Genomic DNA, 15221 nt, shown 5'->3' with positions numbered 1-15221 from the left:
TCCAGGCCTTTTCTAAGTATAAAGTTGCTCTTTTTTCCCTCTTGATGATAGCAGAAAAACATTTTTGTGAAGGAGTGTAGAAAATCAGTCCAGTAAGTTCCTCCTTGCTAAAATATATTAGCAAGGTCAGGTGATATTGTTCAAAAATCTTGTAAGCAAAGAAAAATTGGAATTATTGCAAGGCATTTTAGTACAGCAGTTACATAAGCCTGTACCTGTTTTCCAGGCACTTTGAAAACAAAGAGAGTTCTCAGCAATACATGCTGTTCTCAGCATGGGCATTGCTAAGTAGTCTCAGCAATTCTATACTGTAATTTTTTTCAATTATTGCTTTCAAATACAAAAAAAGTTCAAATTTAACAATTGGAAGCATTGATGTTAAAGTAGAAAAGTTTGAAAAGTCACCATCATTTGATGCTGACATTCTTGTAATTAGATACTGGAGTTCAGCAGTGATTTTTCTGTATGAAAGTTAATTTTATCCTCAGAGTTAAGATAACAGAAATTGTTCATATGAGTAGAGAAAACTCAATTTACATTGTGTAGCACTACTAAAACACGAAAGCACCTTTTTTGCAACACTGTTTTGCATTTTTTACTGAGCTGTGGTTTTTCAGCTTTTGCAATTCAAAGTAAGGGCTGCTAGAGCTTGTTGGGTCCAGTGGAGGTCAGGAGCTGAGAAGTGCTCCTTCCTGACCCACTGAAGCAAAATTTGATGGAATTCAAAACCTAGGGAGGAGATCCTCCTGTCCCACTGCCTTTGAAGTCCGAGGTGCAACCTGTGGTGAGATTGGGCATGTGTTCCCAATAGGAAAACAGGCATATACCATACACGGAGGCCCAATCACAGAGATCCATTGGCAGAGCAGCTCTCTTACAGCCCCCATGTAACAGCAAGCACGTAAACATGATCTACACTGATGGGCTAGTTCCTGCTTTCTGGAGGACCAGGACTGCTGGAATATACACTTCCTGACTGTCAACATCCACAGGCACACTTTCACTCATGGGTCTGGCGCATGTGAAAAAAATCTGAATTTTGTTTCTCTTGATTTCATTCTTTGAAGCATCAGTATTGGTAAAATACCGAGTTGTGTCTGAATGCAAAATGAAAAGAACAACAATAGAACTGTAGAAAATCTGATTCACTGGCTTTCTGTAAATAAGAAGCTTTCAGTGGAGATGTTCCAACCTCAACTAGCATGTGAAGGAGAAGTGTGACAGCTCTTGAAACGCTGTCTTTCATCTACAACATAGCTGTCACAATTAGTTCTTGCACCAGTTCCTTGATCCCCCTCAGAAAGACAGCATTCATCTTATTAAATGCTGAAGTAGGTTTTTATGTGTGGAAAGACAACACAGGATACATTTTTAATGTCCTGAATATTCAAAATAAGTTATTACTCATTATCATGCTATGCTGTCATATCAGATTTAACATGTTCAGATGAAAAAGTAATACATTAGTCACCTCTCATACTACAAATACCTATTATTTCTAGTCAGTAAATGATAAACACTGAACCATATTCTGCAAGCTCCACTTAGAATACGCACTGTAATATTCTCTAATGCTACTGAGATCTGACATTTTATCTTACTTGCATGCTTTCAACGACTGATTCTTTAATCTCATTCTCCATTTTATTCAGAAAATTGCAAAGGAGACATAACATTTACAACAAAATATGTGTGATGGAATCAGCAAAATAAAACTGCCTAAGTCTGCTTTTAAGAGTGGTTTTAATCATTATCCCCACTCCTCCAGTGCTGCTTCCAGGGATTCCCCAGATTTTCAGCAGTACTGAACTGCATGTGGGCTGGATCTGGACTGCTCAAAAGTGAAATAAAGTTCAGCAAATCTGTTATTCACACAGAGAGTTATTATTCAACAGTGTATATTTTCATGTTTTCCAAGGAATATCTACTCAATGGCTTAAAAAGTTTTAGGGTTTTGTCACAAGTTTTCCTTTCAGGACTCTCTCTGGCTTAACAAATAAGGTGGGAAGGGCAGATGTGCCAAATAAACAGGGCTCTTCCCCCTCGAGAACTCAGAGCTTACTCAGAACTCAGACTGGTAAGAAATACATCACTCTTGTGCTTCTGTTTGACGAGTGGAAATAACTACCTAGAACTTCATTTTAAAAGTTGCACTCTTAACATAACTCACATTGTTCTTCTGGCTAGAACCATCTGTGTCTTGTAATTTTAGAAAGAGCAATGGAAATAATGGAATCTCTTTATTGATTAATCACATTGTCTGAATGATATATTGTTTCCTAACATTTTTGTTGTTTTCCAGGCCTTTTCTAAGTATAAAGTTGCTCTTTTTTCCCTCTTGATGATAGCAGAAAAACATTTTTGTGAAGGAGTGTAGAAAATCAGTCCAGTAAGTTCCTCCTTGCTAAAATATATTAGCAAGGTCAGGTGATATTGTTCAAAAATCTTGTAAGCAAAGAAGAATTGGAATTATTGCAAGGCATTTTAGTACAGCAGTTACATAAGCCTGTACCTGTTTTCCAGGCACTTTGAAAACAAAGAGAGTTCTCAGCAATACATGCTGTTCTCAGCATGGGCATTGCTAAGTAGTCTCAGCAATTCTATACTGTAATTTTTTTCAATTATTGCTTTCAAATACAAAAAAAGTTCAAATTTAACAATTGGAAGCATTGATGTTAAAGTAGAAAAGTTTGAAAAGTCACCATCATTTGATGCTGACATTCTTGTAATTAGATACTGGAGTTCAGCAGTGATTTTTCTGTATGAAAGTTAATTTTATCCTCAGAGTTAAGATAACAGAAATTGTTCATATGAGTAGAGAAAACTCAATTTACATTGTGTAGCACTACTAAAACACGAAAGCACCTTTTTTCCAACACTGTTTTGCATTTTTTACTGAGCTGTGGTTTTTCAGCTTTTGCAATTCAAAGTAAGGGCTGCTAGAGCTTGTTGGGTCCAGTGGAGGTCAGGAGCTGAGAAGTGCTCCTTCCTGACCCACTGAAGCAAAATTTGATGGAATTCAAAACCTAGGGAGGAGATCCTCCTGTCCCACTGCCTTTGAAGTCCGAGGTGCAACCTGTGGTGAGATTGGGCATGTGTTCCCAATAGGAAAACAGGCATATACCATACACAGAGGCCCAATCACAGAGATCCATGGACAGAGCAGCTCTCTTATAGCCCCCATGTAACAACACACAGCACTCACGTAAACATGATCTACACTGATGGGCTAGTTCCTGCTTTCTGGAGGACCAGGACTGCTGGAATAGACACTTCCTGACTGTCAACATCCACAGGCACACTTTCACTCATGGGTCTGGCGTGTGGAATTTTAGTCAGTACAATATACATACCCAGACTCTGCCCCCCTTACAAAGTGACTAGCTCAACCCTTGTGTCTTTCCAAATGTAGATCTCCTACTTGCCAACCAGTTCTGTTTGAATTTTCTTTATGGTTACACACACACACCCTGTGGGTCTCCTCAGGGACTGGTGTGAGACAGTTCAGCTCCTGACACCCTCAGTTGCTCACCTGCCTGATCTGTCTCCAGTGCCTGGCACCCATCCTGTGCCCTTTGCCATCTAGTCCAGCATGAAGTTTGCTGCCATTCACACACATGCAGGCTCAGAATAAGGACTGCACTTACACAGAGGATGATTAGAGATAGAATTTAATAACAATATGCAATAGACTCATTTAGAAAAGTGTTCACCTGCATGCATTTCCTTTCATCCCTTCCTGTCACCATCTACCAATATTTGTACATCTCTGATCCACATTTATGCTTTCCTTTCCTCTCCTGTGTCCCATCCACTAAATGCCATGTAAGTTTTCTACATACCCACAATGCCCTTACGATATACCATCATGTTTTATACAATTCCAAATTTCTGCCCATTAGCAAAATTAACTATCCTCTGTTAGCCTGCTAGCCTTTTAGGCAGAAAACACCCTGAAGGGGCAGGGCATCCTGGAAAGGAAGATTTTTCAGTGAAGCTTCTGGTAGTTTTCCCATCAGAAATCATGACTGCAGCAACCTCTTTTCAGTCATTTCAGAAGCAGAAAATTCAGTGACTTCTGTTGATGATGTTACTCATCAACTGTCATTGCCCTTTTGATCATCACCATTTGTGTTTGATTTGATTAGCCTCTCATCAGGTAGCATAAACCCTGTAAAATTCATAATACATTATATCTTGTTTAGACCATGTAATTTCCATCATTAGCTTATTTTCTTGGAATTTCTATTCCTAAAGGCTTTCCTTGAACAGTATATAATATAATGTAATTCAGAAAGAACACAGTGTACAGCTTTACATATATATATATATAAAAATATATATATATATATATATAACTTCTTAGCTATTTTATATTCCTAGTACTTTCTCAGTGTACTTGTCTAGTTTTCTGTGTCTAACGCAATTTAAACTTATCCAGCTGCTTTTAAATTTCCAAGAAAATCAGAGAACAATGTAGGTTAAGTTGTAGTAAAGCTCCAGGTGAGCTATGATAAAGGTAAAGAGTTATTAGGGCACGATTTCATGACTGTTTTAATTTGCCATAAATCCATGCTGCCTGACTAATTAGGTTTTAGGAAGACTAGACAGATAACTGAATGATTCATTTTCACACAGATGCCTTCCCTGCATCCATTGGAACACTTCCCTCCTGTAGCAACAGCAGCAATCAATGCTTTGTGCTTTTTACTATATTGAAGTGGGAGGGATGACAAAACTTCTGTAAAATCTATGTGTGGTTTCAAGTTACGTTGAAATTTGCTATGTACTTAGGGCTGAAGAACAAGGCTGGGGAGTTCAAAAAGGCTTTTGAGCAGGAATTTTTTGATCAAAAATGCAGGTCCTTTGAGTTATGTTTTTGAGTAGGTTTTTAATAAGGGAGAGGATTAATGTTTGTATAAAAGTTTTTTCCCCTTTTTTTGTCGATCCTTAAGATTCTAGTGATTGTTTTGACCTTCCTGGAACTGAATTCAGAATCTGCCCAATTCAGTATGCAAAACTCCTGTCATAAAAGGAAACCATACGTGAAAAAAAGCCCTGCATATACAGTGGATTTGTCCACATAACGTGTAATTAGGATAAAAATACTTACATGCAGTATGATAAAGAGTATCATGCAAAATGCATCCCACACGTAGGGTAGTGGTGTCATTTAGCACGATGTGCCATAGCTACTGAACCTGAACAAATAGATCAGTGCTGTAAATTAAGTCCTGTGTTTGGTAGTTTTTCGTGCTTGAGTTCCCATTTTTGAGACTTTCTGAGCTTGTATCTCTGCAGATGGCTGGGGCAAGGGTGAAAACAATATGTAAAGCCATCTCAGATAATATTAAGTAAATAGAAAACACATATTGAAAAAAATGTTTTGTGGGATTGTCATGTTCCTTAAATTTCTCTTGCCTTTTTTACAGGGGTTTCCATAAAACTGAATTTGACATTTGGAAAGGGCACAAGATGCTTCTAGGCAACCTTATCTCCTCATTGCTAAAGTTTTGGGAAAATTAATGTTTATTGGATGTGTCACAAATCGTTGTTTATTCTCTCTGAGCCTCTTGTGCCTCTAGGCACTGTGCATGTATGAATGGAGACTTTGCAATGTCTTCTTAGAAGCAGATTAAATGAGTTAGAGTTTTTTATTGTTAATTTTTACCACTCTATAAGAAAATCTTTCTGTTCACTTTTTGTGTCAAATTTTAATCCTGTTTTTTTATGAAATGCTTATTTGCCTTCTAGATAGTCTTAGGGATGGTTGATTTGCTCTGCTGAGTTACTTTCCATTTAAAATTAATTATCAAATAAGACTCCAAAAAGATGAAAGAAAAGCCTGGAAGCTCTCCTGTTTTGTGGTCTGCCAGGGACACATCTAGGCTTTATTCTTTGTTGAAGACTTTGCAGAGTCATTATTTACATTTTGAAGTTTCCAGAGGCTACTAAACATGATTCTTTCAATTCAGTCAAGGCAGGTCAGTTCATTTTCAAGGGTTTTTTGATGTTAAAGGTAATGACACTGCTGTCAGCTCTGTATTTTGCTATTATTAGTAATATGGATTGAATATTTAGTAAGGTATTTGCAAATTATAATTATTTAATGGAAGTGATATTATGGCAGAGATTTTAAATACATTTTTCTTTATGTTCATGTTTAATCATGACCTGTCATTCTCGTGAGACTATAATAGTTAAAAAGTTCTGTACAATGTTGTAAGATTATTACTACCCTCAGTTTTGAGATATTTTAATTCTGCCTTTCTTTATACCAACTAAATATACTAAAAATCTTTTTTTTTTTCTCTCTTCCAAACTGTTTGCCCTTAGCAATGTAGCAAGAAAGCATCAGCTTCATTGTTGTGGATCCTGAAATCATCTGGAATAATTGCAAACCGTCCTTGGCCAAGGATCACTCTTACATTGACAACCACTGCTATAATATTAACCATGGCTGTATTCAATATGGTAAGGGAAAAAGGGGTATTTTTTCCTGGTTTTTTGTCCATTTAAGATTTGTTGTTGTTGTTATTCAGTATTTGTTTAGGTATTAAATTTATGGCCCGTTGCTATGCCAGGAACCTGTGTGATAATTTCCAGAGACAGAAATGTAAAGCAGAGCAAAAGAAAACATACCGTGTAATCAAGACCTCTGCAAACAGGATGCTCAACAAGAGCTCAGACCCTGGCTAAATTTGTTAAAGAAAAATATGATTTATAATGAACAGAAAACAATTAAATCTCAGGTTTGAATTGCACAAGTCCCTTAGTCATCTGTGCATCGCTTAGAAAAGCAGCATTGCTGAAAGAATGAAGTATCTCCTCACGGGATTTGTGGAAGACTTTATTCAGTTTTGTGATGCTCCTCTGCTGACCCCAAAATCATCATAATGTACACATTACTGGTTTCACATGCTTGTCTTTTTTTTATTTTAATAAGAAAAAAATTCAAAGATTTTTCAAAACTTCAAAAGTACTGACTTAGAAATTCATTAGGGCTTACGTTTAATTAAGTGATTTCAACCTGTGCTTTTCTCTCATAAGAGAGAAAATCCATGTAATTTTATTATTCCTTTCCACCTATAGAGTAAATTATAGAGTATATCTGTAAGCAATTATAGAGTAAATGTGTCATTAGTTTGCCTAAAGCATGAATCTTAATGATCTCATTTAGTCAGACGGGTCTGTTGTCTAATGGGATGAGCAGTACATGGGATCAAAAGTCTTCTTTTGTTTTGTCCTGTTGGCTAAGGTGGATTCTGTTTGTAAACTGTGAAAGGGTTCCAGTTCAGTTCTGCTTCTGCAAAGTGGGAAATCTAACCTTTATTTAGGCAATGTTTTCATGACAACATCAATGCATAAATATTCACGTTTCAAGTGAGTGAAGTTCACATTTCAGTGCTTTTGAAATCACAACCCTAATGCTTGCTTGAGTTGCTGGTACTTTTGTTACTTAGGATTTATAAAGGACTTAGAGATTGATAATACCTACACTGTTTTATTTTGTTTTCCCACATTTCAGGGGATTCTTAATCATTTGTTACATACCTTAAGTACTAAACTTGTCCAAATGATGTAATGTGGGCTTTTAAAAATGAACACTTGAAATAGCTGGTAGCGTGTTCTCTCCATTTTACTGTTAAATTTTTCTAGTCCTGTTAATGTTGGTTTTCTGTTCTTTCTTTTCCTGCTTTTTTTGAAGGAAAGAAACACAAAACCAATTCCATTTCCAAAATCTAAAATTCACCTAATTGAATTTAGTGTGTAAGGCTGGGAGAGGAGGAACTCAAAGAGGCAGTGGCTGAAAATAATATAAAACTGAATATAAATTGACTTTTAATCAGTGAAAGCAGTTAGCAATGGAAACAATTATTCTGAAAAGCTGTTGATTCTCCATTAGCTGAAAACTCTTTTTGAAGTATAACCTTTAGCCATGCAAAAGTTATACACCAGCAAAAACCTCAGAGATTTAGTAACTTGTACAATGAAAATCAGGCTAGATTTTCTCTTATTTTAATCTCTGTACATATATCAGAAGAAAAGAAAGAACAAACTTGGGTTTAAATTATACTTTGAGTTAGACTTCATGCATATGGTTATTTATTAAGTTAAAAATGTAAAAGAAAATATGGTCAGCAACTGTTTTTCGCTTAGACTAAAGTTATACTAGTGTTTACAGCCCACTTAAAACTTGGCCTTCAAGTAGTAAAAGACATTTTAGCAAAAAAAAAGGAGCTGTTCTGTACCTAAGTTTTAGAAAAATATTTTAATTTTATTGGCTCATGTCCAGTTTATGTGGACTGAATGTTATAGTAATATCTAATGGGCTGTATTTTAAGGTCTTAGTGCCTTATAAGCAATGTTACAGAGTAACATAATAATCATGTTCCATGATATTCATGAGATGATAATTTTAAGTACAATTCCCACCTTGAAATTAAACCTTAATAGTTTGACTAGCAAAAATGACTTTAAATGTGATTGTGAATTTTGCATTAGCAAATTGTGGGAGAGACTCTGAAGTATCATTATTATATCTCCAAGCAACATGTACTTAATAGCAGAGTCCGTTAACTGCATTTGCCTCCATGAACCATTTCAGTAGCAGAAGGCAAAATGTAGCCATTAGCATTTAATGGAGATAAAGAGTGTCTAACCATGCCACACCTAATAAATCATCATTAAGACCCAAATGCCAAATAAAAACTCAGTCTTCATGGTCAAGGGAGACTGGAGAAGAGTGGGGGTGCAATTTTATTTGAAATTACCTGCTTGAGCTGACATCTAAATCTCTTGTTCAGGACATATGTGGTCCTGATCAGCAAAGGGAAGTTAAAAATCAGCTAATGTCACATAAGTATCAAATAGTTCTGAGCTGAAGGGAGAGGGTAAGCATTAGATCTTAGATAGGTGTTAGGTGTAGACATCTGTCTGTTCCTGAGGAAAGCTGTTTTTGTCAAGCTGACCTGCTTTAAACTGATCAGGAGAAAGTATCCTGCATGGAGCAATACAGAGGGGGCCCAGGGAGACTGTGAAGGGTTAATACTTGAAAACTGAATGAATGACTGAATGCAGTACATCAAATGATTGTGCCTTATCATCCTCTGGGATTCATTAGATCTGAAGAATACTGCATGATAAAAGAGCCCTGCAACAGCTCTTGGTTTCAGTGACTTCTGCATCAAATGCATAAATGGTGCTACCAGCTTTAAGATGCCAGACCACAGAATCATAGAATAGTTTGGGTTGAAAAGAATCTTAAAAAGTCATGTAGTTCACCCCCCTCGCCCCCCACCCCAGTATGGGCAAGGATATCTTTAACTGAATCAGATTGCTCAGAGTCCTGTCTAACCTGACTTGGAGTGTTTCCAGGAATAGGACATCCACCACCTCCCTGGGAAAACTGTTCTAGTGCCTCACCACCCTCACCATAAGTTTCCTTACATCTAGTCTGAATCTATCCTGTTTTAGTTTAAAACCATTACCCCTTGTCCTGTTGCAATGGACCCTGCTACAAAATTTGTCCCAATCTTTCTTAGGCCCTTCAGGTACTGGAAGGTGCTCTAAGGTCTCCCTGGAGACTTCTCCAGGCTGAACAACCCCAGCTCTCTCAGCCTGTCTTCATACAAAAGGTGCTCCAGCCCTCTGATAATCTTTGTGACCCCTCTTGCTTTTCTGTCTTTTCATCCAGTGAACTTTAGCAACTGGATTGTTTCCTCTTAAAGAACACATTTAGGAATGTGAATACTGAGAGAGGTTTGAGTATTTTTGCTCCATTGTCTATTGTACATCTGTGAGCCCAAGCTGCCTTAAATGATACAAGTATTGGCCTCCTCTACACCGTGAATGATCCTGTGTTCAAACAATGACAAATAATTAATCAAACCTGCTTTCAATCTCGTAGTGGAAAGTTGGTTTCTTTAAGAGATCTTCCTTTTAGTGTAGCTGATTCTGTTGGTGAACTTGTATTTTTAATTGTTAAACTCTTTGGCAGATACACTCTAATTATACATCCCACAGTGCCTGGCACACTGGCGCCTGTTTTGGAGGGTGCCTAATGCATTTCTTTCGAAAAGAATAAATAGACACTGTCTAGAGGTTGACCTGGCCAAGGAGTTGGAAGGAGAAAGCACAGCTGAAGAAATGTCATTTAAGTGGTACTTGCAGGGCCCAGTCACAAATCTATTCTAGGATTTAAGGAACTTTAAAAACTCAGTATTAATCAAGGTCCACTAGTTTAGCAGAGATGCACTAGCAGGTGAGATAGTGCTCTGAAATCATGTTTACAGCAGTTCTAGTTTCTTTCAAGGGTGTGGGAAGAGATAGAATCATGCTGTCACTGCCTTTATAAGTGAGCATCTCTCCATATCTGTCAAATACAAAAATCATGCTGTCTGAATCTGTAAAGGCCAGTAGGGTCCTCATCTTTCCTGTTGGCAGGAGCTTTGAACAAGGCAGTGACTTGCCTCTACATATTGCCTCTGCAGGGGGCTAGGAATTGAATACACAGTGGCACAAAGATAGTTATGAATTTTCACTTGGCACAAAAACTTTCATAAAATAAAGAAATTATTGAGCAACTTTAATAACACAGATGCATGAGCACTTTGATGTTAAGCCTTGTACAAACTGCAAAATGAAGTTTGCAAAATGCTCTAAAATTTCTGGTAAATTAATTTCAGTGCTCTCTGGATTTTCATTATCCTTTTACATCTTACCAATATCTCAGCATCACCTTTTTTTGGAAAAAAAATGCATAATAGTCTTGGTAAGAACTTAGCATTCCAGGCTGTCCTTAAACCTCTGCTTTTGAGCTTGAAAAGAGGGGGAGTGATACCGGAATTTGTGATTCTTCACACTATTCTTGGGGCATTCTTGTGAGGATCTGGGAATAAAAGTCCTGGCTCAACTACCATTTTTTAAAGGAAGCTGTGATATGCATTCTACACCCCAGTACTTTCATACCTCAGTGAGGAAGATGGCTTTTCTGATGAGGTGTAACTAATGTATTATGTTGCTGTTTTCAGACAACAAGAGAGATGCACTAATTTATCCTGTGTTTTGGTGGGAGGGTCTGTTACCACATGGCTCCCACTGAAAGCAGGTATTTTCATTATGTGAGGCAGAAAATTCACAACTGAGGACTGCAGATCATGTGAACACAAGAAGAGAAAGAACTGTCAGAATATACAAAGTTAAAATAAGAATGTAATGGTAGCATGCTCAGACGTTCCCTGGCAAACATTGGTATTCATAAAAAATACTGCTTTCATTTGAGTCATTTGAGTAGGTGTGACTGCTTAGTAGGACTGAACCTACTCTTACAAAAAATACTATGTTGAAGAACAATATGTATCTTCAGAGCATGATAGCAGATGTAGATAACTGAGGAGAGACAAGAAAGACAAGTGCAAACACATCATTCAGAAATAAGTGTTGTTTGGCTCATGGCAGGTGACAACACTTCCATGTCCTTTTTTCTCTCCTTATTATATTTATTAATATATGCATAGATATACCATATTTCATATAGTGTTCTGTGTATGCAGGTAACATTTATAGGTCAGAAATGCTTTATGCAAGGTTCAAAACCCAAATTAAAATGCTTTAATATAAGTTAACATATATAAATATGCATACCATATGTGTTTCTATAATATAATTGTGTTTGAGTTCTTCATGTTATATAATCTTTGCTCTGGGGACATGCAGAAAGTGGGATTCTGAAACTAAATATTTCATGTTTTCAGAAAAAGTGTATGCAATGTTAGTGGGATGTGGTTCTTTTGGCAAATGCCCTTGTTAACAGAAGTTATTAAATAGCTGGAGGCAGGAGGGAAAGTAGATCCTCAAAGCTGTCTGAAGGGCTTTTGTCCAAAGTTGTTCCTGTTCAAAGAGGCAGGTAAGCATCAGCTGGCTTAAAAAGTAACTTAAAAAGTAATCAAGCAACTTCAGAAAATCCTTCAGTAAAGAAGGAACTAGTGTGAAAGGAAGTATAAAAGAAAGAGAATCACAGAATGAGTCCGGTTGGGAAGGACAAGAGTGGTCATCTGGTCAAACCTCCCTGCTCAAGCAGGATCATCCTAGAGCACATGACACAGGATTGTGTCCAGGCAGTTCTTGACCATCTGCAGTGAGACAGACTCCACAGTCGCCCTGGGCAATGTGGAAATGTGTAACAGGAGGCAGAGAGCTATGAGTGCAAACAGATGACTGTCAAAAAACTAATTTGACACTGTCATAAGTCACCTCTCTGGCATCACACCTCTGCTTCAGCCAGCAAGCGCAGCCTGCCTGTTGGATACTGTGAGCTGCCTGCAGGGACCACTGCTCAGGTTTGTCCCTGCACACAAACCTGCAGGGCTCTCTCTCCAGCATGTGCCTTGACAGCTTGCAGGGAGCTGCACAGGTGCACCTAGAGTACCTGCATTTCCTTTCAGCAGCGTGTGCCAGTAGGGGAACCTGCGTTCCCAGAAGCAGGAGTGTGTGCACTTCACCCACACATCCTGTGGGAAGAGGCAGATGTGCATGTAACTCTCTTCATGTACACGTCATTAGAGCTCTTTGGGATCAGTTATAGAAGGATGTTTCAAAATCTGTAGGTGTTTATTAACATTTTGTAGGGTCTGTTTTCATGGTTTATCTGTTATATTTCTGATACTGATCCTCATCTGTAGCAGCGTGGGGTATTTCCCTGAGGGGGAAATATTTAAAGGATTCCACACTCATCCTGACTTTGTAGTTCACTGATGGCAGGTAAATGATATGCAGTTTCACATACACAATTATGTTGGTAAAGCAAAGGAACCCAGAAGTGCAACTGCATAAACACAGGTGAGTGCCAGCTTGGGGTTGGTAGCAGGTGGTATATTGATAACATTTGCAAATCCACGACCTTGGACTGCTGTTGAAGGGGAGTTAAGAGAAAGAATTGCTTCAGACTCTCCTCTGCAGAGCTATAAAACATATCAAAGGGCACTCAGTGCAGGTGGTGACATGGAAGGTTGGATAGTCTTTAGAAAGATAAAAGAAGTCACCGTGCATGAACCGTGCTGACTGCTGCCAAGGGGGATTGTGGGTCTCCATCCTTGGAAGTTTCCAAGACCTGGCTGTACAGAACTGTGACTGAATTACTGACCAGATCTAACATTAGTAAATCAATAAACTATTTTGACCCACTTTTAGTTGTTTTGAATTAAGCAGTTCAGGTTTCCTCTGTAACAGCAGTTAAAGACAGAAATGGAGAAAGAATTTAGAGGTGGGTTACACAGTGACTATCTGCATGGAACAGCATGTGAGAGGGAGATCACCTCTGGAGCTTTACTCTGGTCAACCACGTGTAGATTTTCATATTTAATATGTAAGAGGGACTATGAAATTTGTTAATAAATTAAGGTGACAGTCAGTGTATGTGAGGTAAGGCTTGGGATTTTAGAAAGGAAAGAGTCAGGTATGGATTTGGTAAAATAAAAGAACTAGGATGAAATTTAGTAGTAAAAGCTCAAGATTATCGTTGGTCTGACACATTAGTGACAAGAAATTCTGATACATGTTGGAAGTTCATCACATGGATAGGCAATGAGTTCAGGATTTTAATTAATTAGGTGGGTTTAATGTCAACTCAGCTGAATCACAATAACCATCCATGTGACTGCTTTTAACTCATGGTAAGTATGAACTGCATTTTCCTAAGTGAGTCCTAATGAAGGAAGGCTACCCCACTTTTGCTGAGCATGATTTTAATAGCTGGGGTGATGTCCATATGCAGAGTGTGTTAAGCTGTCTGAGCCCCAGCTGCATGCGGTACAGTGAGCTATTAAGGTTTTTGTAGCTGTAAGCGAAGGAGCATTGTTCTAGATATATAAATTCAGTTTTTATATTCAATTTATTCAATACATATAAATACCTCAAAGGCAGGTGTCAAGAGGATGGTGCCAGGCTCTTTTCAGTGGTGTCCAGCAACAGGATGAGGAGCAGTGGCCATAAACTAAAACACAAGTTCCACCTCAACATGAAGAAGAACTTCTTTACATTGAGGGTGGTAAAGGCTGCCCAGGGAGCTTGTGGACTCTGGAGTCATTCAGAACCCACCTGGACACATTCCTGTGTAACCTGATCTAGGTGACTGTGCCATGGCAGGGGGTTGGACTGGATGGTCTCCAGAGGTCCCCTCCAACCCTAAAAATTCTGACTCTAGGATGTGTGATAATATATTTTTCTGCAAATTTGCATTAGTGCTATTGCATGACTCACTGATAAAATCTGGGAAGTGTGTTGGTAGTTTTGTTCACCCAGAAGGTTGAATTGAAAGAAATATTTACAGAGGGTGACTACTAGACTAAGTGGGGGATTGAAGAGCTTGTTTTCAGGGAAGGAATGAGAAAAAACATAGATTGATGAGCATAATGAAGCCTGAGATGACACTAAATATTAGTACTTTAAATACTAGGGAGGGGAAAAAGCTATGTGAAAACTAAAGGATGAGATGATGACAAGAAAAACAAGTGAACTGGCCATGAATAGTGATTAAATGTGGAAAGAGTTTAAATGTTGAGATTCAAACTACTGGAATAAATGTAGTCACCGAAATCTAAATTGTTAAGAAAGCACTGGATCGCTGCATCAAGGGGGTCTGTATGATGTTGGTTTCCTGTGTGACTACTGGCTGAATTTGATGACCCAAGAGATAAATGGATCCACTTTTCAGTTTCTATTACATTAGTCCTGATATTGATGTCAGCATTATGATGTTACTGCATCTGTGTAAACCAACTTCAGTAAAGACTTATTCTTTCTTTAATTCTTCCTGTGTTTAAATAGGACATTCAGTTGAGGTAAATCCAAGAATTATTAATACTGAGTTTATTTCTTCGTTATCTCTTAGATGTGTGAGCTTCTGATATATGAATGTAATGTAACAAAGAGCCTTTTGTCTTTTATTCAAGTAGAAAGTGTCAGATGAAGGTTAGCAAAGTTGTTTTTGCATTTCTTCGTTATCTCTTAGATGTGTGAGCTTCTGATATATGAATGTAATGTAACAAAGAGCCTTTTGTCTTTTATTCAAGTAGAAAGATGAAGGTTAGCAAAGTTGTTTTTGTTTGAGAATGCAGGAACAAGTTATCATGGTATGTCATCTTCCTTTTCCTATTTCAAATTAAAATACAAAAAATAGTGAAAAGTTAAATGGTTACATGTAAGGCTATCTCTGCTTCTCC

General features: G+C 37.8%; 1 protein-coding gene across 1 annotated transcript in view; it reads left to right on the top strand.

Annotated features, from left to right (window-relative positions):
• The window catches only part of ADCY2 (adenylate cyclase 2), a 209009-nt gene that overhangs the window by 166749 nt on the left and 27039 nt on the right, over window positions 1-15221 (top strand). The window contains exon 16 of the mRNA XM_039714799.1: window positions 6337-6474. Coding sequence (XP_039570733.1) covers window positions 6337-6474 — 138 coding nt within the window. The remainder of the gene's footprint in view (window positions 1-6336; window positions 6475-15221) is intronic.

The sequence above is a fragment of the Passer montanus genome, unplaced genomic scaffold, assembly GCF_014805655.1.
Source record: "Passer montanus isolate IOZ18808 unplaced genomic scaffold, ASM1480565v1 scaffold31, whole genome shotgun sequence".
In the NCBI taxonomy this organism is placed as follows: domain Eukaryota; kingdom Metazoa; phylum Chordata; class Aves; order Passeriformes; family Passeridae; genus Passer; species Passer montanus.
The sequence above is the reverse complement of the archived record's forward strand: the minus strand, read 5'-3'. Positions and strand labels throughout refer to the sequence as shown.